Source organism: Aspergillus tubingensis (genome assembly GCF_013340325.1).
Source record: "Aspergillus tubingensis WU-2223L DNA, scaffold_6, whole genome shotgun sequence".
NCBI lineage: Eukaryota > Fungi > Ascomycota > Eurotiomycetes > Eurotiales > Aspergillaceae > Aspergillus > Aspergillus tubingensis.
In genome coordinates this window covers 1,912,332-1,938,903 of record NW_023336280.1, presented here as the reverse complement: position 1 = coordinate 1,938,903, position 26,572 = coordinate 1,912,332, and the positions used below count along the sequence as shown (strand labels likewise).

At 50.0% G+C, this 26,572-nt stretch overlaps 12 protein-coding genes and 1 non-coding gene across 13 annotated transcripts; 6 read left to right on the top strand and 7 right to left on the bottom strand.

The window, feature by feature from the left end:
- Window positions 1–414: 414 nt before the first annotated feature.
- AtWU_04418 (uncharacterized protein) lies at window positions 415–1,327 on the bottom strand (the record flags this gene model as incomplete). The annotated part of the gene is made up of 5 exons (XM_035499529.1): window positions 415–455; window positions 507–560; window positions 614–685; window positions 734–1,084; window positions 1,144–1,327. 5 exons carry the CDS (start codon window positions 1,325–1,327, stop codon window positions 415–417), a joined length of 702 nt encoding a protein of 233 aa, XP_035355422.1.
- Window positions 1,328–4,099: 2,772 nt separating this feature from the next.
- Window positions 4,100–6,086, top strand: cdcA (phosphoprotein phosphatase CDC14; the record flags this gene model as incomplete). Its single annotated transcript, XM_035499528.1, has 3 exons — window positions 4,100–4,145; window positions 4,258–4,792; window positions 4,844–6,086. The coding sequence occupies 3 exons, from the start codon at window positions 4,100–4,102 to the stop codon at window positions 6,084–6,086; spliced, it is 1,824 nt and encodes a 607-aa protein (XP_035355421.1).
- Window positions 6,087–7,007: 921 nt separating this feature from the next.
- On the top strand, window positions 7,008–7,079 carry AtWU_t112. The gene has a single exon. It is a non-coding gene; the product is annotated as a tRNA-Gly (tRNA).
- A 403-nt stretch (window positions 7,080–7,482) lies between these two features.
- On the bottom strand, window positions 7,483–8,263 carry AtWU_04416 (HD domain-containing protein; the record flags this gene model as incomplete). Its single annotated transcript, XM_035499527.1, has 3 exons — window positions 7,483–7,732; window positions 7,810–8,038; window positions 8,125–8,263. 3 exons carry the CDS (start codon window positions 8,261–8,263, stop codon window positions 7,483–7,485), a joined length of 618 nt encoding a protein of 205 aa, XP_035355420.1.
- A 420-nt stretch (window positions 8,264–8,683) lies between these two features.
- Window positions 8,684–9,676, bottom strand: AtWU_04415 (phytanoyl-CoA dioxygenase family protein; the record flags this gene model as incomplete). The annotated part of the gene is made up of 4 exons (XM_035499526.1): window positions 8,684–8,943; window positions 8,998–9,216; window positions 9,270–9,444; window positions 9,503–9,676. The coding sequence occupies 4 exons, from the start codon at window positions 9,674–9,676 to the stop codon at window positions 8,684–8,686; spliced, it is 828 nt and encodes a 275-aa protein (XP_035355419.1).
- A 751-nt stretch (window positions 9,677–10,427) lies between these two features.
- On the top strand, window positions 10,428–12,330 carry AtWU_04414 (MFS general substrate transporter; the record flags this gene model as incomplete). Its single annotated transcript, XM_035499525.1, has 8 exons — window positions 10,428–10,620; window positions 10,706–10,736; window positions 10,799–10,993; window positions 11,051–11,216; window positions 11,274–11,375; window positions 11,427–11,556; window positions 11,606–11,718; window positions 11,776–12,330. The coding sequence occupies 8 exons, from the start codon at window positions 10,428–10,430 to the stop codon at window positions 12,328–12,330; spliced, it is 1,485 nt and encodes a 494-aa protein (XP_035355418.1).
- A 68-nt stretch (window positions 12,331–12,398) lies between these two features.
- AtWU_04413 (sterol uptake control protein 2) lies at window positions 12,399–13,529 on the bottom strand (the record flags this gene model as incomplete). Its single annotated transcript, XM_035499524.1, has 1 exon — window positions 12,399–13,529. One exon carries the CDS (start codon window positions 13,527–13,529, stop codon window positions 12,399–12,401), a length of 1,131 nt encoding a protein of 376 aa, XP_035355417.1.
- A 789-nt stretch (window positions 13,530–14,318) lies between these two features.
- AtWU_04412 (MFS transporter, sugar porter (SP) family protein) lies at window positions 14,319–15,419 on the top strand (the record flags this gene model as incomplete). Its single annotated transcript, XM_035499523.1, has 1 exon — window positions 14,319–15,419. The coding sequence occupies one exon, from the start codon at window positions 14,319–14,321 to the stop codon at window positions 15,417–15,419; it is 1,101 nt and encodes a 366-aa protein (XP_035355416.1).
- Window positions 15,420–15,821: 402 nt separating this feature from the next.
- Window positions 15,822–18,852, top strand: AtWU_04411 (putative C6 transcription factor; the record flags this gene model as incomplete). The annotated part of the gene is made up of 6 exons (XM_035499522.1): window positions 15,822–15,929; window positions 16,535–16,584; window positions 16,847–17,583; window positions 17,659–18,082; window positions 18,149–18,440; window positions 18,496–18,852. 6 exons carry the CDS (start codon window positions 15,822–15,824, stop codon window positions 18,850–18,852), a joined length of 1,968 nt encoding a protein of 655 aa, XP_035355415.1.
- A 267-nt stretch (window positions 18,853–19,119) lies between these two features.
- Window positions 19,120–19,664, bottom strand: AtWU_04410 (putative RING finger domain protein; the record flags this gene model as incomplete). Its single annotated transcript, XM_035499521.1, has 3 exons — window positions 19,120–19,303; window positions 19,390–19,566; window positions 19,654–19,664. 3 exons carry the CDS (start codon window positions 19,662–19,664, stop codon window positions 19,120–19,122), a joined length of 372 nt encoding a protein of 123 aa, XP_035355414.1.
- Window positions 19,665–21,092: 1,428 nt separating this feature from the next.
- On the top strand, window positions 21,093–22,097 carry AtWU_04409 (amidohydrolase family protein; the record flags this gene model as incomplete). The annotated part of the gene is made up of 1 exon (XM_035499520.1): window positions 21,093–22,097. One exon carries the CDS (start codon window positions 21,093–21,095, stop codon window positions 22,095–22,097), a length of 1,005 nt encoding a protein of 334 aa, XP_035355413.1.
- Window positions 22,098–22,283: 186 nt separating this feature from the next.
- On the bottom strand, window positions 22,284–24,134 carry AtWU_04408 (sugar porter family MFS transporter; the record flags this gene model as incomplete). The annotated part of the gene is made up of 6 exons (XM_035499519.1): window positions 22,284–22,489; window positions 22,564–22,724; window positions 22,788–23,147; window positions 23,216–23,536; window positions 23,606–23,885; window positions 23,957–24,134. 6 exons carry the CDS (start codon window positions 24,132–24,134, stop codon window positions 22,284–22,286), a joined length of 1,506 nt encoding a protein of 501 aa, XP_035355412.1.
- A 1,619-nt stretch (window positions 24,135–25,753) lies between these two features.
- On the bottom strand, window positions 25,754–26,396 carry AtWU_04407 (uncharacterized protein; the record flags this gene model as incomplete). The annotated part of the gene is made up of 2 exons (XM_035499518.1): window positions 25,754–26,178; window positions 26,231–26,396. 2 exons carry the CDS (start codon window positions 26,394–26,396, stop codon window positions 25,754–25,756), a joined length of 591 nt encoding a protein of 196 aa, XP_035355411.1.
- Window positions 26,397–26,572: the final 176 nt, after the last annotated feature.

The following is a 26,572-nucleotide window of genomic DNA, read 5'->3' as shown; positions in this document are numbered from 1 at the left end:
AGCCACCGTTTTCTAGTTGAGTACTGAACATTTGTTCTGTGTAGTCAGGTTACGCCATTGCCAATATAATTTGAAAGGATTAGAAACAGTGGGTTAATCATCGAGCAATTTTATTCAGGCTATTTATAATCATCTGTTTACTTTCCTTCATCGACTACAAGGCAGCAGAATGAGTGTGGCTTCAAGACATTACAATTATTCTGGTATCAAAGTATATATACGGCAGGCGGAAGTCTCCCAAGGCTGCTCTCCTCGGCCAACAGAGAAGATACGCTCGAATGTACAACAGAACCGCTCTCCCACAAAGTCATGACTTCGTTAAGGTTTCCCTGGTCGAAGATTTCCATGACACATCACTGAATATAGAAGTGTATGTCGTGGGAGGAGGCAGAAATTGTTTGAACTGGTCATCCTCTACACAAGGGAAAGGACGGACTGAAGGTTGGCAAGACCTCCTAGGCCATTGTCAGCGATGTTTCCTTCGAGATTTTCTTAGATCAACTTACCGTTCTGGCTGAGGAGGTCCAGGACCTTCTCAAGAGCGCCGGCGGTCAGGTCACCTTGGAAGAGTCAGTAAGCTTACTTTACCACTCATACTCAGGATTTCACTTACCGCTCTGGATCTTGGCGACAAGGGTCTCAGAAAGACCAGAAAGGTCAGTGATGTCGCGCTTCAGATTGACAGCTGGTATAATTTTAGCTATTGGACATGGATCTGGGTTATTGTACATACCAGAGACAACACCGCTGGCTGCTCCCTTGACAGTGCCGACGGCTCCGCCAGCCGCGTTGACAACAGGGGAGGCGACAGAGTCGACAGCACCACCAACTGTCTTGACAACCGGAGAAGCAACACCACCAACGGTCTTGACAACAGGAGAAGCAACACCTTCGACAGTGTTGACGGCTCCACCAACAACGTTTCCAACAGTGTTAACAGCACCGCTAGCAACACCCTTAACGGTGCCAGCGGCATCACCAGCGATTCCGACCACAGGCGTAGCAACGCCACCGACAGTGCCGGTAAGGTCACGCTTGTTGGAAGGGAGCAGCTGGGTCAGCTTGCCTTCGATGGTGGAAAGTTCTACATATCTAATCTTAGTGGGTCTCCCTAGCAAACTTTCACGGCCGTAGATAGCATACCGTCTTTCAGATCAGTGAGGTCGGTGGTAGCGCAGCCAACAAGGCCACCGACAACATTGTCGACTTTTCCGAGAACGCCGGTCAGCTGGCTAAGAGTGGACTGGACGGTAGTATCCACAACCGGGATAGCGGCAGCAGAGACACTGCCAGCGAGGGCAAGAGCAGCAATTCCAGTGAACTTCATTGTGATGTATTGTTGATGTGAGGAATAGGATAAAGAAAGATAGTGAGTGTATTGTAGTTGCTGTAAAGGAGCGAATAAGGGTTTGGAGATTTAGAGAACGACTGACAGTGAGCGAAGTGCTTGGGAAGAGAAAGGACAGCAACTGGGAGGACACTGCATTAAATAGACAACACTGGAAGAGATTTCGTGCTGGGCTTTGATTCAGGGGAAGTTGGCAATGAAGCTGACTTCCATATCCATCGAATCGGGCACCTTAGGAGCTCGCATGAATGAGGATCGACATCAAGATCCAATGACACCACTCCGTCGTTTCAGATGGGATGGTAGAACGCCATTCATCCGATGAGCTTAATCCAAGCCCGCAAGCTATCAAGAAGATAGCAGGCAAAGTTGAGGCCAGCCTGCTCTGACCATATGGGTTTACGTCGCATATAGAACCATACTCATTCATGCAGTTTTGATGATGCAAACGGTATCCGTTCGTTGGTGCATATTATGGTGCTGAAAAGTGTTGGTGATTATTTGTCTCTCACATCGTAGTATGCCATGACCAAATTTCAGACAAGAATCGATAGTGCTTGAGGTGGGCGGGTATGAATTGACCTCTGTCCCTTTCTCCTACCGTGGGATAGGGATTCAATAGTGAAATCTTAATGATGCTCCACTTTGAATGCGATTGCCGATGATGGTCAAGACTGTTGCATTGGCAGCACTGCGGAGGTTAATGTCTGTACCTCATTAAACCTCCGTGGGCAGCGTGGGGCTCGCCCAGAAACCCCGTGGAACCTTATCCTGTATTTTCCTGTTCTGTTCGGCATGGTGATCATTGACCCAGAAGTTTCAAAGGCTTATAGTCAGCTGTTAGCTCGGCGAAGTAATCAAAATCCTGGTCCCAGTCGAAGGGAAGCGTTCGATAGGAGCAACTCAATGAGCAGATGACTATTAATCGCGTAGTCTTTTTTTTGTGTAATTAAGCAAAAGGGAGTTTGAACACAGCGGCGCGACGAAATCAATACCAGCAATGGCAAGGTGATGGTGTGCAAGTGATTTAGGTTCGCAGAAAAGCCAGCCGCTGTCTGCTTGCCAGGTTGCCAGGTACCTCCATCCCTGTCGATCCAATCCACCCACTACATTTTCGAGAACCGTTGTTGGGCAGAGCGATCAGCATAACGATAAGGCGCAGATTCCAACCGCAATCGGCTTGCTAACCACCCATACGCTAACCGAGTATAGCATCCCCACTAAATATCATTTTTGAGACTGTCCATACCATACATCATTCGTGTTCGCGGTAGCTCAATGAACCCGTCATCGGCCGAGATTCAGACGAAAATATCATCGGCAAGCACCTCCGGTACCTGACCACGGTCGGAAGGGCCTTCATCCATTACCAAGGTGGATGAAGTACTCCATTAGTCCTGTTAGATAGTTACTAGTCAGGTACAGGACGGCTTGGCTTTCAGGTGCACGATGGGTGACGTCAGAGGCTAGGAGATTCCGAATGACGAAGTCCACACCAGTGACTTTTTCCCTCTGCGCTGTGCTGCTGATATGGGAGGAGTATGTGTGTAGTGGTAAGGGTAAGTAACATTAGACTGAGCCAAGTGAGGCGTTGGTGTGGAAGGATCAACAGGTAACCTGAACTCAAAAGGGTCAGCGGGAACTGCAGCCTTTGCAATTAAACGAGCAAGCAGAATTGTCTGTAGTTTGTCGTCCCTAATTTTGCGCAGATCTACTTAGAGTTGCTGTATTCATATTTCTAGCCCATTATCAGAATCACTTATATTAGTGCTGCGCGATTGTCTGAAGTTTTCGTCTGTTAGTACCATCGTGGCGTCATGTTGAAGACATATGTGGTCCACTATATATATATGTCGACACGAGTAGCTTCAGACAGGTGAAGTAAATCCTGGTCAGAATTGCAGCAATGAACACAACAGGAATGACAGAGAGAAGTTTAAGTGAGGGCTGGCTGAAGAAACAATCCGGACGGTGAGACCTTCATAGTGATGACGGGACCAAGTTGATGCGACAACCATCCTGATACCAACAACAATGGCCGCAAAACAAACAAAGGTCACGGGCTGTCACATGGTTAGGGGTGCAAATGTTTGTGGCTGGTGAGGATGGGTGTGGCGGACCGTTTGTTTGATCTGTTTGCCTGTGGGGAGGCAGCAAAAGCTGACTAAGATGACAGTCCCGTGACGGTCAGGGACATCACCCGGAGCTACGGTAGCCTGAGGCATCAGACGTTGTCCTGTCAACGGCGGCCGCTAGGCCGGATCAGGGGAATCACAACATAACAGCAGCCACTGAGCGTGCATCGCAGTTGCCCCCCAAAGCAGACTCATCGGCCTCGAGCCTATCTTCTTCTCGTGCGGCCAACTTTTCCCTCACTTCCTCTCCTCTCTCTTCCCCTCACGCTCCGCACTGTCGGTCTCCAGCCTCTACCGCTCCCTGTCCGGGCTCGTGTATATCTTCCTCCTCCTCCCCTGGACTTCCTCGTGCTATCCTTACCCTATCGGCACCCGTGTCTTATTTGCATCACCTTTTGTTTAGGAGCGCCAACAGATCAGATCATGAGCCTTTAGTCCAGAACTGTTATTTTGTTTACTTTTCTATCAATCGACAGAGCTCCTCGACTCCTTTCAATTGCAGCATTGCATCTCTTGACAGGTTCATCTTGTCAAGTATTTCCTTCCCTCATTCCTCGGACTACACGTTGCCCCCATTAGCGACTATTGTTTTGATTGTCGCATCGCCCAAGACAAGATGGCTACCAACAGTGGTTATGGGCAAGTGATTGAATATATTCAAGGTTCGTTAGCTTCCTGCCATCGCCGATGAGCATGTTGCATAAGCAACAGCTGGAAATTACATCGTCAGTGGAAGTGTTTATGTGCAGCTGGCTAAATGTTCGGGCAAAACAGATCGTCTCTACCTCGCCTCCTACGATAACCCTCCTGATGCACGAACCCCATTTCCTTATCCCCTGGAGCAGCCGAGATCACCGTCCAAGCGCTCTGCGAGGGCTCAGCCTAGCACTCCTAGCAAGAAGCGCAGTCCCGTCTATTTCACAGTAGATGATGTCTTGTTGTACAACTCATTCCATGCCGATTTCGGCCCTCTACACATCGGTCACTTGTATCGGTTCGCGGTCCAGTTCCACGAGATTCTTGGGGAGCCTGAAAACCGTGATCGTGCAGTGGTGTTCTACTCTAAGACGGATGCACGAAGCCGTGCTAATGCTGCTTGCCTGGTTGCCTGCTACATGGTCCTGATCCAGGCCTGGCCCCCGCACCTCGCCCTGGCACCAATTGCGCAAGCCGATCCCCCGTACATGCCATTCCGTGACGCAGGCTATAGTCAGGCAGATTTCATTCTAAACATCCAGGATGTTGTCTATGGTGTGTGGAAAGCTAAGGAGCAGTCGCTCTGCAGCCTCAGGGACTTTAGTCTTGAAGAGTATGTATAATAGCAATTGGCTCTCATTGACTCTACTGACATCTTTGTTAGATACGAAAAGTTTGAGCGTGTTGACATGGGTGATTTCAACTGGATCACCCCGCAGTTCCTCGCTTTCGCCTCGCCGCAACACCAACCGATTGCGCCAATCCCTCAAAACACGCCCGAGTTCGCAGCGCTTCCATCCACCGTCTCTGAAGTCCTCTCTTCAAAGCTACCTCTTCCTTTCAAAAACGTTTTGGCGCACTTTTCATCCCGTAACATCGGTCTTGTTGTGAGACTGAACTCCGAGTTGTACTCTCCCTCCTACTTCACGGCTCTGGGCATCACCCATGTGGATATGATCTTTGAGGACGGAACCTGCCCTCCCCTGCCACTTGTGCGTCGCTTCATCAAAATGGCACACGAAACGATCTCTAAGAAGAAGGGCATTGCTGTTCACTGCAAGGCCGGTCTGGGACGGACTGGATGCTTAATCGGCGCGTACCTCATCTACAGATACGGATTTACTGCCAACGAGATCATTGCTTTCATGAGATTCATGCGACCAGGCATGGTAGTCGGTCCTCAACAGCACTGGCTACACCTCAACCAGGGCTCTTTCCGCGAGTGGTGGTACGAGGACTCGATGAAGGAGAAGCTGGCTCAGATGCAGGCTGCTCCCATCACCCCTGGACGGCCATCTACCAGACAGCGGGCCAACGGACCTGTCGCCACGCCGCCGAACAACGGCCATTCTAAGCGTGCTGCTCTTGGCGAGATCGACCACAACGAAGGAGCTGGGGCCCCGGCGGAAGAGTACCTCCCCGCACCCACTCCTGGACAGCCTCGCAAGTCACACAGAAAAGACTCCCGCCATCACCCCTATGCCCGTACCACATCTGGAAGCTTGGTTGTCGACAAGGATGGCAATAAGAATCCCGAACAGACCAGCCATAGACACCACCGTCTTAGCAACGACAGCAGCGAGAGTGAAGAGGAGATCCAATTGCGTATGTTGGCGAAGCGTTCCTCCAGATCCCCTGTCGCATCTCCCAGTCAGCGGTCCGTTAGTTACTCTGCTACAGTAACTGCTAGCTACACCCTGAATGACGATGATCGAGAGAACTGGGGCGATGCTGCCGCGTATGCAGCACCGAAGACTCCTGTCAGCACCAAGAGTGGCAGTGGAGCGATCGCAGTAACAAAGGTTCGGACGAGCCCCAGGCGTGCAACAGACACGAGGAGTGAGACGAAGGTTCGGAAGGCTAGCGGTCGCGTTGGCAGTGCTGGAAGTCCCACGCGGGTGAAATAAACGCCTCACCGGCGCAGGTATACTTCTTTTCTTCTCCGCGCTCTTGAGCCTTTTCAGATATCCTTTTCTTCATTTCTACTTTTTGCCTATTGTTGCTGCCGGGGTATAATATGTGCATAGTCCCGTGTATTTTCTCTTCTTTGCTACCTGCGCTTTGACTTTACACTTTCTTTTTGGCAATTCTTCGGTGCGGTTGTGGGTGTTGGGTTCTGGTGCAAAATTCCATGGGTCTGGGTGTGCGTGTTTATGGCGTCTGGTTACACTGTTGATGGTCAAATGATATCTAGAAGTTGGTCTGGAATACACCAAGTCTTTGACTGGCACATGATGTTTATAATGTGTCGAGTGGCTGTTATCGATCAAACGCGTTTCTCTGTACGTATATGATCTACGTCGATATGACCGATTCGTTATGACCTGTCTTTGTGGAATGGCTGCTCCGTAAATACTTCCTCAATCTCGGCCATTGTAGCAGTGAAGCTTCTCGCAGAATGCTTGTATGTCCACGCAGGTAGTAATTTATCGATCGGCCCTCACTACCCTCATATCGAGCGATGTAACGAACCACTTGATTTGGCAAGCAAATCATCCGCATCGCACTATCTCTGTTAGAAAGCAACCAATTGCATGTCTTCGACTGCGAAGCTATGCCACCTAAAGCAGTATACAGCAGCTACTACCCTCTACCACGGCCGTCCGACCTAAAAGAGGAACCGATCAATTCAGCTTCGTGGTCCCTGACGGCACAGAACAAATCAAGCCTTGCAAAAAGCGATATTCTACTCTTTTGACTGGCATCTGTCGAATTTAGTAGTACTGAGTGTGGTGTTTGCTATTCTATTTCATAGGATATTGACTATTGAATACACATTTCGCAATTGTGGGATATAAATATAGAATAGACCTCATTTATAACAACAAGCATTGTTAGTCTAACGGTTATGATACTCGCCTTCCAAGCGAGTGGCCGGGGTTCGACTCCCCGACAATGCATCTTTTTTTCCTTCCGCTCCGGATACCTACCGTCCTGCAAGATGCTTCTCTTTTTGCGACAGAGCGTTGTTTAAGGAATGGGTCCAATAAATAGAATTTCGTTTTCTCACTGTATGCATCAATGAATAAACTGGGAAGGCTGTTTATCTCTTACGGCTTGGTTAATTACTTGTGTCGAGGGGTTGAAGCTTGTATGTTTGCATGCTAATCCTAGTTGAGGACTTCCTCCCAAAACGTAGACTCGAGCCACGCTTCTCATAATTTGAGAACTATAACTTAGTCACAAGATAGACACCTTTCCCAGATATTTGTCACTGTCATCATTGAAATTTTACACTATTCCTTTCAATTTAATCCTAACAATCCTTCCCTACCATAAATATCAAAAACTTTAGCATCTACCCTAACAAACCCCCTCCAAATGCGCCCGAATCAAATCCCGATACTCCCCCGCCCTCGGCGTACTCTCCTCAATCCCCTGAACCTTCGCCGCATCATCCCAAAGCCTCAACTTGACCATCTCATCCCGCAACGGATCCGTCTCGAAGGCCTCTAACTCTGCGCCTTTAAACGGCCCGCCTTGGAACTCGAGTGATTTCTTCGAAGCAGAAGACAATGTCTCGTAGTATGCTTTGTCTGTGGCGGTGAGGTATCTATCACACTCATTTATCTTATCAGTACAAGATCTAAAGATAGTAGTTGTGGGACTCAAGGGGAGGGTGTAATATACCGCTTCGCCGGAACATGACTCTCAACTAACCGACAAACCTTATCACTGAAACCCAGTGAACGAAGGTATTCCGCTCCGATAGTCTCGTGACCCATTCGACCGACATTCTCGGTATCTTTGTTTTCGCTGTTGGATTTCAGGTTCATCCGCACTTCCTTCGTGGATGAAAGGGGGATAATTTGGCCGATGTCGTGGAGGAGGGCGGCGAGGATTAGTTCGGGGGATGCGCCTGGAAGGAGTTTATTTTGTCAGTCTATTTTTTTTCGTTCCTTATGGTGATGGTTTGGTGTTCAAGTGGTTGAGCGGCTCTCGTACCTGATTTTCGGGCTTGGTGCGCGGCTTGTAGACAGTGTTCGAGCTGGCTGATGGATTCGCCGATGTAGTCGCCTTGTCCGTATTCTTCGAGGGAGGTTACGAGGTAGGTGGCTTTTTCGAGGGGGGTTTTGAGGGTCATTTTGGGAAGTTGGGCCGGGGGCAGGGAGGTGTGTGGAGGTGGTAGTATGCTCTGGAGGGAGGGATATGATGTGGATGTGGGAAGAGTGACCAGGGGGAGAGGGATCTTATAGGAGCGATTTCTGCTGGTTTCATGAAACCACGTGCTTTCGCTTTTATTAGCCTCGACTACGGTAATGCTGAATTGGATTATGAATATCATCTTCTGTCTTGAAATCATGGAATTGGGATTCTTGGCTGCGTGAACTTTTGATGATAGATGTTACTATGTGGTGAACAATCGTTTGATCTACATGGTTTACTACTTCGTGGTATTGATTTAAGATGTATAACGCCAGACTATCGACTCCTTTCTTCAAATGTCTAATTTGCCCGTTCTCAGCAAGCCATGCATTCATGAAAATTGCACCCTAAGTTTACGTTACGCAAGTACCGGCTGTTGACCCTCGACCGTCAGCATCGGGGAGCCGTAGCCATACCGCATTCTGCCCTCCTCATACGTCTCCCCCTCTTTCCGCATGTGCGTGGCAGGCCACAGCTTGCGGCGGTCCTCATAGTACTGATCGTGCAGGTCACCCTCAGCCAAGCGGTTGTATGTGGCGTAAATTGCGCGTCGGTCCTTGGAGCTGGTGTTGGCGCCACTCTTGTGGGCAAGGTAGGAGCCAAAAACGAGAATGTCACCTGAGTAAACTGATGGTTAATTTTGGAATAACAGTTTTATCAGAACAAACATACCCGGTTGTAGATTGCAAAGCGTCCATGTTTGGCTCTTGACCCAGCCAGGCTCAATGCAGCGGTCCTCTCCAAGCGGTACCTCCGTAAGGTGACTGCCGTTGACCACGTCAAGTCCACCATTCTCTGAGGTCATCTCGTCAACAGCAGCAAGCACCGTCAGGTGCTTAATTTTCTTGACGTGGGTGTATGCATTGGCGTCGATATGAGGAGAGAAGCCACCTGCGTCGTATTAGCTGCTTTTCTATCCAGTGCGGCAGATGTTTTCCCCTTACCACTACCAGCGAGTTTGTAGTTAATCTTCTCTTTAAATAGGATCATGTCCTCTGTAGCTAGCTGACGTAGAACGCTTAAGATGCGTTCACCACGCAGAAAACTGTCGAAGCCAGCATGAGAATTGGCATAGTTTTCTGTGCGGCAGAGGACCCTTTTGCCTTCGGCATTGACTTCCTGCAGCCGGGATAAGTTCGCCAGCCAGCTGCTAAGAAAGGTGACACTTGGATCTCACCTCATAGGGCATATAAGTTGCATCTGGAGTCCTTGGGAGGTCGTGTACTTCCTGAGTCCACTGTTGTAGGACCTTGGTCTCAGGAGGATTGAAGAAGCCCTGGATGAGCAAGTATCCCTTCTCCTCGTAAAACTGGAGTTGGTCCTCCGTCAGTGTGTAATAGCTGTTATCCATGATGCCAGTCTTGCTATGATCGGATTAATACTTCGGTTCAATCTGCAGAGAGCACATGTCCTTTTTCCCGACCGAGATTGGGGCCATCGCACCCATAAATCCTCTAATGCGAGCCCCCTTGCTCGTGAACGTTACTTCCAGCTGCCGACCTTCATATGTCACTATGCCGGGCCGGTGCGAGGTCCGTGTTCCAGAGTGGGGGATGTCGGAGCACGAGGCAGAAGTGTCAGCGAGGGGTTGCGCCGAGGCCAGGCACGAGACAGGCTGATCCTTGAAGGTATCTCGAGGCATAGAACCACTCAGGATGCGATAAAACGCCCATGTGCCCGGGACGAGGCGCTATCATAGGGCGCGGGCCGTTCTGATAAGCCCCGCCGGACTACGGACCTTCTTGCCTAAGCGAGGCGGAGATCCCCGCCAGGGCCCTGCCTAGACTGGGTATAGTTTGTCCTTTCAGTTACATTAGATAGACCTCGCCGAAAACTCTCCGCCTGCTGTACGAAAGGTGGGTTCGTCTGCCAGCAGCGATGCAACACTATGTATCTCGTGCGAGCCATGCCGGCTGCCATTGGATAGCATGGCACGTTCTCGAGGAGTCCATTGTTCCCAAAAGAACTATTAGCTGCACTGAAGTAGAATGTAGTGAGGATGCAACGGACAAGTTAAGGACAGAATATAGCCCACGAAGTCGCAGTCACTCCTTTTGCCCGATAAAAACACCTCTACAGTCGACACATTGGCATCTTCTATCATGGCTATAGCAACCAATTGCTCCGCGACCGAACGGGTTGAAAACACCTTGAAGCATAGCCATCAGGTCGAGATAATCAAGCAAGATGACACCAATGCTATCGAAAATGGTGAGTTAGGGGCCTCATCAGGTGTTCTGAATGTTGTCGTCTCGGGACTGGGACTCTTCAGTGATGGATATAATGCTCAGATCAGTGAGTACACCTTTAGCGAAGCCTGTGCTTAGCATGTCATGCCCAGATTGCGTAAGAAACTTCACTAAACTCAGTATTCGCAAAGTCGGCTACATGGAGCCTCTGTTTTCTGTCTTGTTGGTCCCCATCAGGAGCCCCATAGCTTAGGGCTATCTATTAACGCAATCATTGGCATTAGGTATAAAAATACCATGTCCTCAAGCATCAAAACCAGACTATCAAACTCCTTCCTAATTGGAGAGATCTTTGGTATGCTCTTCTTCGGTGCTTTGATTGACCGAGTGGGAAGACGGACAGGGGTGGTGGCTACTACCTTGTTCTTGGTGCTTGGTATCATCTTGTCTGCTGCAGCACACGGTACCTCGGATTTGGGGTGAGACTCGCTTCAATTGAACGAAGTATTAACTAGAAGTTTTGACTCTGTGATTAGGATGTTTTGGATGATGATTGTTGCTCGCGGTATCGCTGGGTTCGGCGCTGGTGGCGAGTATCCTGTCTGCGCAACCAGTGCAACTGAAGCGGCCGATGAGACCGCCAGCCTCCGGAAGAAGAGAGGATTTCTGGTCGCGTCGACCACAGACTTTGCTGTGGATATGGTGCGTACCTTAATGCTCCTAGGACTGGGACCCACACCACTAAATGTATTTGATTAGGGCTTCGTGGCGGCCGGTATAGTAGCCCTCATTGTTCTCGCATGCTTCCACCAGGATGTCAAGAGTGGTGTTTGGAGGGTCTGTTTTGGGCTTGGTTTTGTGGTATGCTCGAAGAACCCTCAGCACGAAGTGATGTATTGAAAACTGTGACAGATACCTGTTTTCATGTGTTTCTTTCGGATTCGCATGATCAACTCGAAGCAATATCGCAAACACGCCATCAAGTCGCGGTATCCGTACTGGCTCGTCCTTCGGAGGTATTGGAAACCAATACTGGGAACCTGTAAGTTTTGTTTCTGGATATAATTGCAATAGTCGTCCTGATATTTTAGCTCTCGCTTGGTTCTGCTACGACTTTGTCACGTATCCATTTGGACTCTTCACTTCTACCATCATCTCTCAACTCAGCCCAAACAATACAACAGTGGAGAATATTGGGTACGGTGTACGTGAAATAAGCAGCCGGATATTATAGTATCGAGATGCTGATATGGTCCACCAGACGGTTGTTAATTGCTTCTATCTCCCAGGCTGCCTACTGGGAGGGCTCCTGATGGATAAAATTGGAAGAAAGCAGAACATGACTCTCGGCTTCGTGCTCTGGGGTATATGGGGCTTCATTCTGGGCGGCGCTCTTCGGCCGATACAGTCAGTATTCCCGTTATTCGTCGTTATGTACGGCATTTTCAACGCCCTGGGTGAGATGGGCCCCGGTGTGTCGACCTTTCTGTGCGCCGCAGAGTCATTCCCCACGCCGCTTCGTGGTCACTTCCTTGGTCTGGCCGCCGCAGTTGGAAAGGCGGGTGCATCAATTGGGACTGAAGTATTTACGCCCATTCAGGACTCGTTCTCATCTACCGAAAAAGGTCAACAAGCCGTCTTCCTGATAGGGTCGGCTTTCTGTATGGTTGGTGCGTTGATAGCGTGGTTCCTGATTCCGGACATGTCGCGAGAGCTGGAAACCGAGGATGCCAGGTTCAAGGCGTATTTGGAAGAGAACGGGTACGACATCAGCTCATATGGGGAGGCGCTCTGCGTGGAGCAAAAAGATAGATAGTTAGAATTTGGGAACGGTGACAGGTCTCTCCAGGAAATCTTTCCAACGAAGATGATACCGCGCGCAACTTATAATGCCAATGAGGTGGTAATTTGATCATTCTCTTGCAGTGGATCTGATGTTGATGCTGAGTAACGCCCGAGCCCATCTAATTCAGATGGGCGTTCCGTTTCTTGGACAGCCCAGGCAATACATTCGTGCCAGTCTAGCGGCAATGCCTTACGAACGGTAACAACTATTTCTCTCCCCCAGTATGCCATCCATATGTTTCTCCGCAGCCAGTCGAGTGTAACTGCGTAATTGGCTAGAATGGCCAGAGCCAAGGGCTCGCCAATGCGCACCATTGACCAGAACTCTGACGGGCAAATAACAGCGAAATATGAAAATGTCATTTTGATGCGGCGATACATAATTGCCATTGCAAGGCTGTGTCTCAAAGTTTGTATAGTCGGTTCATATATACCCATGCGAGCGGCTTCGGGCGCCATTGCAGCGCGTGAAAGGAGTTTGCTTAGCACATCTTCGAGCTCAGCTGAAAGCACCGTCGGTGGAAACGGATGTGGCAACATTAAGACGGACCAACGACTACGTACCATGGTCTCGTGATCAGCTTTGACGAGAAAGGATGATCCTCGGATGAGAGAGAAGACCTGGTGAAGCCTGTCGATAGGATCTTCTGTAGGCTCAGAGGGACGCTGGATCCCAAAAGTATAGAGGGCGACAACGCATGAAAATGCAAAAACAGCATCATGATTTTCGGGTGTGATATTAGAAAGGTGTGGCCGAAACATTGCGACACCGAGATCATGATGGCGGATAGCCATGACCGTGTGTCTCTGCGGTGAAACCCCCTTAAGAGCCAAGTGTAAGGCACTCAATCCCAAAAGGCCGTGCAACAGAAAGTTGTGTTTGAAAGCCAGCTCAGTAACCCACTCTCCCCATAACGATTGGTTTTGGTCTCGTGGTATGATGACGTCCGTGATACTTCTTGATGTGTGTAAAGCGTAGTGATTCATTAACCTCAGCCGTTCTTTTTCTGTGTCCGTAAAGTCACATTCCATGTCAGAGTGTTCCGTACCAGGCGTGGAACCTGCAACAGAAACAAAATCGCTAGGGGATTGGCTGCTATATCCGTCGGAATTGCTAGATAATTGGTGAATGATACGAGATGAGTCGTCTCTGGCTTGATTTGAAGGCATTTCATTTCTGGGTGCGACGAATACCAGATTCGCTGGCTGAGCAGCCAATGAGCAAGCCGAACCTATTCTTCTGCATCGGCCACATTGGGGTCTGTCTTCGTCGCACTACTTAACGATAAGCACGGGGGACACACACGGAGCCACGTAACTAACCTTTGTGCGATTATTCTTACACTGCGAACAGCCATGTCGGCTCTTATTGTGGTAGCGCCTTTGAGGCATGAGCTGCGGTGCTATTAGACTGAGTCAATCTGATAGAAACGGGCTGATTATTCGGGAATCAGTACTGAACAAATAATGCGATGATAGAACGATGGATACCCTCTCCAGAAGAGGGCTGTTATAATAGTATGTTTAGTCACGACATGAAGGCTTAGGGCGCCGCGAGGCCCAGGAAAATCCGAGAAACCGGCTGAATTGGGTGGATAGATAGATAGATACCATAGCTTAGCTCTGAGGTGAGAAGTGGCGCGGAGAAGGCAAGAGAGTACGTGAGCAGTGACCCGTGGATGATCGACACGCTAGCCCTTATCCGGCAATTTGTACGTGGTACGGTCTATAGTACCTGGGATCGAGCACCCTTTTAAGCTCTCCCTTTCGCTCATTGCTTGTCCACGCGAGAACATGCATCGGATATTAACTGATATGCAACTCCTATCCCCGATAAGCCCCTAAAGTCCGTGCAAAGTTGTTCCCTTTCCCTTATATATGAGACCCTCCGGACCTCACTGCCCTGCCTCAAATTCGATACTCATCGTTCATAACCTCTCATTACTGTATCTATCTACCATGGTCGGATTAGACGACGTATGTGCCACGAACACTGCCCTAGTTCAGCGCCAGCCGTTGGTTGCTGTCTTCTTTGGTGGTACCTCAGGCATTGGTCACTATACCTTGCGTGCATTGGCCACGGCGGAAGCCAATGGTGGTAAAGGCTTTCGTGCATATATCGTTGGCAGAAATATGAAAGCCGCCGAAGAGATTATTGCAGAATGTCGTGGCATCTGCCCCAAAGCCCAGATCAGATTCTTGCAGACTGAAGATATCTCGCTGATTCAGAATGTTAATCGCGTCTGCGAAGAGATTATTCAGATGGAAGAAAAGGAGCAACAAGACCCAAGGATCGACTATCTCATGCTAAGTCAGGGAGGGCCTATATACCAGCCACGGAAAGGTGCATTCGAAATTATTGGTTATAACTGCATTTCTGACAATTTCGCAGACACGAAAGAAGGTATCGACGTCACGATGTCCTTGATGTACTACTCTCGCATGAGAGCGATAACAAAGCTCCTTCCATTGCTACTCAAATCCACTCTCCCTGCAACAGTCGTTTCGGTTTTTGCCGCTGGTTACGAGCAAAAGCTATTTCCCGACGACCTCTCTTTACGCGATCTAAATAACTATAACTACTCTACGGCTCGCTCACATATGATTTACATGCATGTGTGCTTCATGGAAACCTTGGCTGAGCAAAATCGTGGGAAGCTCAGTTTGATACACATCTTCCCTGGTCTCGTGTTGGGACCTGGGTTTGAAAAGCATGACTTGCCTGCTTGGTTTAGAGTTCTGTGGCGTTACATATTTGTTCCCTTCTTCTCACCTTTCCTGACTGTTCCACCATCCGAGAGTGGTGACAGGATGCTGAGCCTGGCGTCGTCTCGTTATCCGCCACGGGGGGCGACTCTTGCGCAGAACAAAGAGGAGACTACTGTGGGGACAGATGGTGAGCCTGGAAGCGGTGCTTACTCTCTTGGCAAGAGCGGCGATAGCAACTACAACGCCAAGTCCTATGAGAAGATCAACAAGGACGAACTGAGGCAGAAGGTGTGGAATCATACTATGAGCGCTTTCGAGCTTATCGAGGCAGGTGAAGTTTTTGCGGATTGAGGGGGTCTGATGGATAACTTAAGGGATGGATTTGTTGTAATGAAATTTGACCATTGGGATCAAATTGTAGCACCCTGCGGAGACTAATCCGCCACTGCATTTCTGAAGAAGTGAGCTTCCGGAAGTTCGATAGATACAATTTGCCGCATCGTATCAATTCAGGACTATCTCAAGTCTGCGTTAGATTTTTGTAAGAGTTCAAAACATCCAGCTTCAGCTCCGAGCTTACGCTCGGAGATCCCGACAATTCCGCGGAGGGCCCGTTCATGTCCGGGAACAGCCTCCGGACATAGCCTCAACTGCGGAGTATACAAAAAGGCGACCATCCCCACCAGACCTCATACCCTCAAATAAGCATTGACTACTCCCAGAACCCTCAAATGCTACCCAATTCAACCCACCATGTCCAACTCATCAGCTGCTAGCCTTGTCGCTTTGAACTCGTCAACGCTTGGTACTGCGATGCCAGAAGTGACTCTACCGGATGGCAGCAAAGTGCAGACAGGCACAGTAGGGCAAGTAATCCTTCGAACCCGCTAATTTATTGCTTCAGAGTTTGGACTGAATTGACGATGGATGTAGAGCACTGTTGGTCAATATCCGGGCGTATAATGAAGCCCATGCAGCTGGGGACAAAGTCAAAATGGACACGCTCAGGACGGCTCTTAGAGCTGCGATCCCACTGTTAATGAAAGTGGGCATGTTTGACCTGTTCCCGCCTGAGGAGTGGATACAAGGGGATAATGAGGGGCGAAAACAGGTCGGGGAGATGTATCTGGAATTATTGGAGTCGATGTGATTGTACTTTATGCCCTGTTAAACTTCGAGCTTAAGAACTTGTGGAGCGTTTCGCTGGAGTTATGGTCAGTTTGTCACTCATCATATTAGTTATCTCCGAATGATTCTATGCGAAGCTCTGGACGCGATACCAAAACAAGTTAGTTCCCGCTTTGGAAGTGCCCGGTCTCGGGCAGGTCAGGCCTGCTTCTTGATTTACCCGCTTTCAACACTTGCTCCAAATCTTCGCTCTCAATTATGTCAGTATGGTAATGAGTTGATCGCTGCGTTCAATGCTGGTTGTTTATTACCAAAATGCCAGACTCTAATCTGCGCAGCCGCCAACATCGATCACATGCGGTTCGCCGCAATGGGTCCTTGCAATCGTGTGAGCCGTGTCGCAAATCTAAATTGCGATGCGACCATGAGAGACCAGTCTGCGGCCGATGCTTGACTAAGAATATGGTATCGGGATGTTTTTATCATCCAGCACCGATGACGAAGAAAGCGACTGGAGGCTTGACCAGGTCTGCCAGAGGGCCACAAGGAAGAAATAGCCAGTCAATTGCAAGGTAACAATTCTCCAGTCACATCCAAAAACAACTACAGATGGAAGTCCAGCGCACGAAGGTGTGCTGACATCGTTATAGCTCCTCAACTACAGGAGCAGGCGGAGGGAGCGCTCTTCCAGGACGGAACACTACGTTGGAGCCGGCTTCTGCTTCTCCTGGATACTTGGGCTCGACGAGCTACTCAGCCATTCTTGCGGAGCATCGTCCCGAGTTCTCTCTCAATGTAGATAACAGCTCCATGCCCACCACATTGTCCCAATCTATGGAACCCGAACGACTCCAGACTGGAGTGCGGTTACTAAAGCTACTTCAAAACCTCACAATATGCGATAGCTTAATCCGGAGATATTACACCCGAGTCCTTGTTGCTGTCATTCCAGAGATCGTCACAATGTCTATTGTACGCTCCGCTCGGAATGTTCTCGGGGCCCTTGATTTCACCGAGGATGTCGAAGATCAGCTTCAAAACACAGTTCGTAAGGTCTCGCAGAATACTTCCAGGCCATTGTCAACCTATGGTTCAATGACAGTGGAGCAATACTGTGCAGCGTTTACTGAGCAAAATTTACGTTGGGAAGCTATAGGCATCATCTTCGCAACTGCTGGTATGTCGCTTTCATCTACACCTGAGAGTGACCCAGATCTATACCAGGTGGCGGCGGACACCTCAGCCCGGGAGAGACTCCGCGCTCAGCTTGTCGAAGCGAGCAGCACCTGCCTCACTTTCAGCGACCAGGCTTCTTCAGTCAATGAGCTATTGGGCTTTTGTCAGTATAGCAGCTTTGTACTTCTCACCCATGTCTACGGTGACTCAAGTAAGTACAGAGACCTTGTCTTTCCAGTATTACTCTTCTTAGGACTGGCATATGCTAATTCTCGTTTGAAATTAGGCTACCAAGCCTGGCGTCGCCTCCGTGAATTATCCGCTACAATCTATGCGGCTGGACTTCACCAGGAGAGCCCCATGGGCGATAATTGCCCTTTGTTTCTTCGTCAATGGAGAAGGTCGTGCTTTGCTGCTGCCTTCTCAGCAGATAAGAACCAAGCCACATTCGTGGGACGACCGCCATCCATTAACTACCGCTACAGCACCCTAACACCCCCGCTGGACATTAGCGAAAGAACGATAGTCCATGGTGGGGATGAGCTAAACGCGGCGATCTCAAGATTGGATAGCTTCGGTTGGTCAGCCAAAGTTGAGGTCGACCGAGCAAGTGTGCTCCGTCTTCGTTTCATATTGGCCGTATTTAGGGAGCGAGCTCTCGAGATAGCCTTAGGGACCGGTGAGCACAGCAATACGGTGCAGAATTCTGAGTGAGTCATACTCATGCCATGGTGTCTCGTGCGAATGAAAATGATCTTGTCGCTAATCTATTCAAGTGAAATAATAAAGCAAGCGCGGGAGTCGTGGGCAGTGTGCCCCGTCCGTCTCCGTTACGACGTGTCTGCGGAAGGGACCGAGTCGGGACCCCTAACAAAGTCGTTCACCTTGCTTCATATTTACCTGGACTACCTTTACACTATTTTCCTTTTGCAAAGGACTGTTGTTAAACGCGCGAACACCGGGCATGAGGCTCTCTTCGATACGTCACGAACAATGTTGTCCAATATCATCAAAGGCAACGCTGACAGTGACCCAGCCTTCGACTTGAGCAGACATCGTGCTTGGATCGTATGTTGAAGACCCTTTAGAGTATGCTGTCTTTCCTATAATTAACATGGTGCAGTTCCTTTACTACGGCCTCCCCAGTGCCAGCGTCCTCATCCTCGAGCTCCTTCACCAAAACCAGGGAATCGGTACATACACTACTGCGTTACCGCGTGCTGAAATCATCCGAAATCTGAGTGTTTTCATCTCATGCCTCTCCTGGGTAGCGCGACCGGGACATGGCAATTACCACACGTGCAAGGAAGCGGAGAGGAAGTTGTCTCATATTCTTGACCAGGTTCTTGATCCTCAGCCCATCGAGGATCTGGCTTTCCACGATGCCACCTCTGGCCTGTACAGTCTCCTGGACTGGTACCATCCCAGCAATCTCAACAATTGGGACTTCAACTCAGAGTATCTACCTCCGCAAAACTGACTTCTCTTGTGAGATGTAAACATATGGGTATCGCATTAATCATCAAAGGTCATTAACTCATGAAAGAGGATCCCAACTATCGTCCAGGACCAACCAATGGGGACCCGCACATGGACTGGCCCATGTTTCCTATAAAGCCGAAAAAAGAAGATATTGATACCCATCGTGAGCGACAACATTCGAGTGGAGTAAGACGGGCGTGGGGTGAATGCCCAGACAAGACACCAAACGCCGCATAAGCCTGGAAAAAGAAGAGGTCGGTCGCATTCACACCATCCACACAAACTCATTACTCGGATGGGTCTCTTGAACGTAATACGCTCTATGACAGAGTGGGCAATTGAAGTGGTCTTGCAGATACCACTTTTCGAGACATTCTCGATGGAACACGTGCAGACATTTGAGTTCTCGGATTTCCTGGCAGCGCAGGACCGACTCGAGGCAAACAACGCTGTCAACGGCACCGTTAGTGGGCGAACAACTTGCTAGCGTTGCCGCTAATTCAGCCGTTGGTCGGCGGATGCAAGCTAAACGTACCATATGAAGTCGCCATCAACACCTTCGGACGGTAAAAGAGGGCCTTTAGCTCGCGACCACCAATCTTCTAATGTCCGAGTTGGGGAGACAGCATCCAGCTTGCGTAATTTGTCGCTAGAGCTGCCTTTGCTCTTGAGAACGGGATGGCGCTCACGCCGATTGACGAAAAGGGTCAGACTATACAGATATAGGGTATTAGTGGCGCGAATGCGATCATGACCAGCATCGGGCACAAAGCTGAAAAGGGGCTGGCCAATTACTCACAGCAAACACATGATGATTAAGGTCGCGACTCCTAGTCCGATTCCTAAGACAATGGCCATGTGGTGATTGACCTGAGGGTTATCCTTTTTCTCCGACAACCCCATGTTCCTCGTCGCGGGAACTCGGTGTGGTCGGGCGGCGAGCGAGAGAGAGGCGACAATCCTCAACCGAGGCCGAGGATGTCTTTCCTTTAGTTATATTTTGTCTTCTCGTTAATTCTGAAGAGAGTTGTTCCACAGCCCTGGGGATTCTGGCCGCTAATAAAGGACACGAGCCACCACCAAGCGTTGTACCTCTGATCGTCGTCACCTGGCGGGGTATGCGCCAACCATGCTTTATCAGGCCATCCCGAAGCCATCAATCAGCAGATGCTCGTGAGACGTACATTTCCCACGGTCGCTGACGCCCGAGTATTCAAGAAAAAGGAATGAGGGGCTTGACTGAATAACTCTTTGGTTTTAAGATCAGGAAATCACAGTGCTATCGCCATCACCATGACAACACAGGGTTCCTTTATCTGGCTTCAGGCTATGTGCCACCCATGTGCTTTATTCCCTTGAAAGCCCAGCCAGAGGCATCTGGCTGCCTGCATTCCACACCTTTTTCCCCAGGTCATCCGGCAGCAGCTTCTCCCAACTACTAGCGCAGGTTGCCGCTGGGGGGCTCAGCAGCGCACATCCATCACTCTAAACGATGCTACTAACCCTATAGCACTGACCGTCGGGCGATCGCTGCAAGCATTGATTCATTCCTTCCCATGCGCCCCGGACTAACTTCCTTGGCGCGGTTGCAAGGGAGCTTTCGATGGATGGTCGGCTGAGCATGATTTTGGTGGCGGTCGCACTAGCTGGAAGCCAACAAATTAGCAGGTCATGCCATGTCGTGCCAGGTCATGCCACGGCTGCCGATCCACACAGATCCCCCGGATGTGCAGCTCACGCTCATTGTTACCCATGGCTATGACGCAGTTTGCTCCTGTCTTGTATAAACAACACGCTTATCCAGATCTTCACACTCGGTGATCGGGACGCTAAAGACAACACACACTGCAGACTCTGCATCAACTGGCTTCCCATATTCGGGATTGGACTGTCTAGCTTACTCCGAAAACATTATGTCTCCTTTGCACGCTTATAGGCCGCAATATCGGCAGCGCACTACACCAAGTTGACATGTCCCTCATTTCTACACACCACAACTGGCGCCGTCCTCAGCTAATGAAGCAGCATGCCCCTACTTATCCCTTACCAGGGGCGTTGGTCGCACAACACCTTTGACTCAAATGAGCTGCAATTCCACTTAAGTCTGCACTAGTCAGACAACCGCCTTCTACACCTCCACCGAAAGCAATATAGAGAGCTGCGCTCCCACCTACCTGTATAAGCCGACAGCTTAAACCGACCAACCCGATTTCACCACTACAACCACAATCCCACATCATGGCCTCCCCCGCGCAAGCCATCACGCTCGAAGAGCACGCGATATTCCCATCCCTCGAAAGCAACAACTTCTTCTACGACAACACGTGGAAGATCTACCCTGAATGTCGCAACCTCGCAAAAGACCTCTCCAAAGCCCGCCTTGCCAATATGGACGCCGGCAACGTCTCCTACCAGATCCTCTCCCACCTTCCCGGCGGCGTCGCCTCAACCGACCCCGCGCGCTGCTACGCAGCCAACAACGAAATGGCCGCCTCCATAAAGCAACACCCAGACCGATTCGGCGGCTTCGCAGCGCTCCCAATGGCCCACCCCCTCGAAGCCGCCAAAGAACTCCGCCGCACCGTCACCGACCTCGGCTTCCTCGGTGCCCTAATTGACAACCACCTCCCCGACGGAACAACCCACTACGACGACAAACGCTTCTGGCCCGTCTTCGCAGCCGCCGAATCCCTCGACGTCCCCCTCTACATCCACCCTTCCACTCCATCCCAGGATTCCATTCAATCCCGCTTCTCCGGCAACTATCCACTCGCTGCAGAACTCGGCCTCGCGTCCGCAGCCTGGGGCTGGCATGAGAACGTAGGCCTGCACATTCTGAAACTCTACGCGGCGGGAGTATTCGAGCAATACCCCAAACTCAAGATAGTCATCGGGCATATGGGCGAGCTGCTCCCGATCATGTTGCACCGGATCGCGAGATTGGGGTTTTTCAAGGGGCTAGCGGCCTCGAGACGCAAGGGGATTATGGATGTCTGGAATGAGAATATATGGGTTACGACGAGTGGGGTGTTTAGTGTTGAGACGTTGATGATGTTGTTGCAGGTCACGAAGGTGGAGAGGGTGATGTATAGTGTGGATTATCCGTTCGAGGATAATGTTACGGGGAAGGAGTTTTTGAAGAAGCTGAGGGAGTCCGGGAAGTTGTCGGCCCAGGAGGTGGATTTGATTGAGTTTGGGAATGCGAGGGAGTTCTTGAGGTTGGGGAGTAGGGCGTTCCTTTGATTGGGTTGTGTTGGGTGGGGATTAGAGGGCTGAGGGGTGGATGGTTAGGTTATGGTAAACAATAAGGCCAGGGTTCTGATCGGCGAAATAGAATAAAGCAGTGCGATTGGGTTCGTTGTGTATTTGCTTCTTTACTGATTTGTCATGAACGGTCACACGCTTCCTTGATAGAAGACACCGCCATGGTCACACGGTACTAGTATGCTCGACATTGATGACCGATACTCCCGTCTCCTCTGCCTTCTCCGTCTCGACTGTACCCCCCTTTGCGACTACATCCTCGGGCAGCATTCCCAGGGCACGACCACCGAAGAGCAGATCGATCTCTTCAAGTGATTTCTGGTTTGTTTCTTTGAAAAAGAAGTAGACGGTTGGAAGGGTGATGCATACGTCTGTTTCGATCTCGATGGTTAGCAGACAAGCAGCAAGGGAAAGTAAAAACGGGATAGGGATACGGGTTACTCACTCCACGCCGCAAACACGAAATAGAACTTCCATTGGATCTTGGCCAGTGCAATCGGGGATACCTGGGCCCAGAGGGTACTTACGGCCCAGTTGCCAATTGCAGTGGCGAAGGCGTTTCCTCGGCCGCGGATTTGCATCGGCATTACTTCTGCCATGTAGACCCTATATGATCGATATCGCATTAGTGGGAGGAAATGTTGTGAGAAGGAGGGGAGGGGAACTAACCAACTGCAAGGGCCGAATGATAGAGAAAAGATAACAGTGATACAGAAGATGAAGAATACACCGCCGATACTGTAACCCTTTCGAGTGCCGTCCAGGTTCTGCGAGTAGAGAGCCGCTTCGCAGATTAGGGCGATGGTGATTGCGATGGTTCCGAACAACATGGGCTTGCGGCGCCCAACTCGGTCGAGGAGGAAAAATATGAAGATGAAGTTCGTGATGGGACCGACGCAGTTGTAGATTCCTGCTACGAGGGTGTTGCGGTTACCTGTGATGCCGAGGGCGTTGTACATGATTGTTTGGTAGTAGTTTACGACGTTGACGCCTGTCATTTGGGTGAAGACTTGGACGGCGATGCCGTGCCTGTTTGGGTGGGATGTTAATAGGATGCGGGGATTTATTTGGGGTGTTGGTAGGAGAAGGAAACGCACATGAGTCGGGTTCGCCATTGAGGTACTCGGAACATGATGAGCCATCCGGGGACTGTGACAGCTTTTTCGGCTTCAATGGTGGTTTTTATCTCATTGTATTCCGTCTGGATCCAGTCCTCGTTGGTGCCGTCGAAGTGTAACCTTCTTAGGATTTTCATCGCTTCCTCGTAGCGTTCCTTTTCGATCAGGTATCGAGGTGATTCGGGCAAAAAGAACATGCCTATAACGAGAAGAACGGCAGGGACGGCCTGAAAGGCAAGTGGGAATCGCCATTGGAACTCGCTAGTATCCGGCGCATGAAGGGAGCCGTAGCCGACCCAGCTAATTTTAAGTTAATGCTTTTCTTGTCTGAGATATATGCAGACATGGTTGTGATGGTGGTATACATACGTACTGACAATAAACCCAACACCGATCATCTGCTGGGCTAGACCGATGATGAACCCACGCGAACGGGGATGAGCGACCTCTGCCTGATACACTGGGACAGACATAGACATGAGACCAACTGCCCAGCCGGCCAGAATACGACCGACAAGGATCATGGCTAAGTTCTTTGCTGACGATTGAAGAATCGCGCCAACCATGCAAATGAAAGCACCCATCTGGATAGTGAACTTTCGTCCGAAACGATCCATCGTTAGACCACCCTGGAGCGCGCCAATGCATGCTAGCAGCCATTGTTAGCCAGCAGGGCAATACATGGAATGAAGAAGGTTCAAGCCAGAGAGAAGAACCTACCACCTCCCGAAAATGTGCTGTTGATAGCACCGATAATGGTTGATGTCTGGGTGGTGTTGAAGAAAGCCAGAAAATTCTTCGACTCGATTACGTCCGTCATGACACCACTGTCATATCCGAACAGGAAAGACCCTGTAGCTGCAAATGCAGCCAGGCCAATTGTAAAGAATCGACCCATCTTGAAATGCCGATCGATATATTATGGTGTGTGAATTTCTTAGGCCATGAAGTAGTTTGAAGTGGGACATTGAACGGCAGAACTTATACGAAAAATCACAGGAAAGGACCCCGAGCGGGGGTGGGGCAGACAACATGGCCTATATACGTCAATTCCCTGCTAAGCCTTGTTCCGGGGTCAAATCCATGGAGATTTCAACAAGCTCATCGCTTTGGCATGCGTCAGACTGGGGAGTGTTGACCGGTGGACGAAAAGGCCGATGGCGGAGCGAGGGTTAGCAGGAAGCTTGAAAATCCGGGGTGGCCGGCCGGCCCGGGACTAGCATGGCCATCTCGCTCCTGATTGCCTTCGCGCCAAAGTAGTAAACTTCCCCAGCCGACATGATTGGCGTTTAACGCACTAACGAAAGAGGCGCCGGTGTGGTCAGCCCGTGCGCGGTTGCAGTCCGCTGGAGGGAATCTGGCGGCCAGCCGGAGAAGGATTCTGCCTCAATGACAGCCACTAGGGCGTCTCGTCCATCCAAACCGAGCTTTTGGTAAACCAATAGGGTATTTGAGTTCCGGTTCTCCAGGTTTCGGGTATGGTGACTACCCAATCTTCTGGCCACTGCTGTCTATAATTGTCGCATTGCTCGTCCGGGGTAGCGGCCCAGGTTGCCGTGGCAGGCAGGCTAGCAGTGGTCTAGGACAGTCTAGGCATGAGACTAATCCTGACGTGCTGCATGGTCAAACAGGGTGCTGCGGTGACAGGTTGAAGTATAGAGCAGAAGTTGAGACGGGAAGTAGTCTTTGGTCGGGCACATGATGTCCCCACGTGCCCCTGAGTCTTCCTTCTACTACAATTGTTCTGCGACTCACCTTCATTTCAGTCGGATCTCTATCATGGAAGTCTGTTGTGCAGCACGAGGGACGAAGGCATAAATGCGGGGTAGGCGCAATAGCAACTACGCTTTCCAATTCCACTAACGTCCGCTCATCTCATGAAGCCTCAAAGCAAGCAAACTGATCACGCACAAATACCCTTTTGGACAAGGAAGAATAGCCGACTGGTTAAATGCACGGCAAACGTGGCGTGTGGATGGAAACTTAGAATGAATCTCACGTCTCGATTGACGGAATCTGGTTAGCCAAGCCAAAAGGATTGCAGCTTATACAAGCTCTTCGCACCAATCCGACGACGAACGGAACGCCCAACTTTTTGCCATTAACCATATGATCCCCGAAGGTATTGACAAGTAGTGATTTCATCTCTAAACGATATCTCGGGGGGCAAATAAGTAGGTTTGATAAGACCTGGAGAATATGATTCTCTGTTGCCAGGGAAGTGTACAGATGTAGCATTAATAATCGGAATTGTTCAAGCCGGACTTGGGCAGCTTGGTCAATTTACATGGAAAGTACGGCTTGCAGCTAACAATGGCTAGTACTGCAATTATGATCCTGGTCGGTAACCCTGTCTTGAGTCTCTACCCAAAATATAAATAATAGATGACGAAGAAGACGCAATAGATGAATTCAACGAAAGCTTTGATCGTACAAAATGTTCCGTTATTTAAAATCACTATACTATCAAACATATTAGGATAATTTAGAAGCATGCCACCATGGCATAATATAGAATCAAGCTTTGATGCTATAAATTGCCTGTTCAATATCTATCAGCTCATCAGCTCGCTTCACAGGTCCTCCCCAGCGCACTCCTCCTTCGGCGTCAACCGCCCAATTGCCACTCAACTGCCATCGACTACCACTCTCGGTAGGCCTGTTCCAGATCCCCCTTTCCCACCCCAACTTTCCGATAGCTAGAAGTCCAGCTGGACTCAGGACATGGCCCCAAGAAGTCACGCCTAAGCCCCATTGCGCATAGATCTTGCGCTCAGCATCGACGATGACCGTCACGGGGTTAGAGCCAGATTCACCGGTTCCCCCAATAGACTCCAACCATTTCTCCGTTGATGGCTGGTCGCTATGCGACACTGCGACAAATTTGATCTCGGGGTGACTCTCAGCGGCAGCGCGCAACTCGAGAAAAGTTGCTTCCGCCACTGTAATTACCATCAGGTTAGTGAAAAAATGCGCATTCGAGACCAGACTAACCAGGACATCCACAGTGCCTGAGGAACGAGACGATGGTTGGCCTGTTGTTGTCGGCTGGGAGGGGCAGTTCTGGGCAAGAGGGAGCTTTATCTCCAGGCTGTGGTGAAGGAGAGAGCTGCACAGCTGGCGGCGAGAGCCATGAGGCGGCTTCTTGCGACAGGGACATACTGCGAGTACTATTCAGCACTGACGTATATAATCAATCAACAATTAGTGACTGATTAACCAGGTGCGCATGTATGTTTGACGTGAGAAAGTTCTGCCAGGCTCCATCTCATAATGGTGAGCTAACAGCTCGGCCCAGCCCGCGCGCCCCAGACTCCTATTGAAGAATGCCGTCAG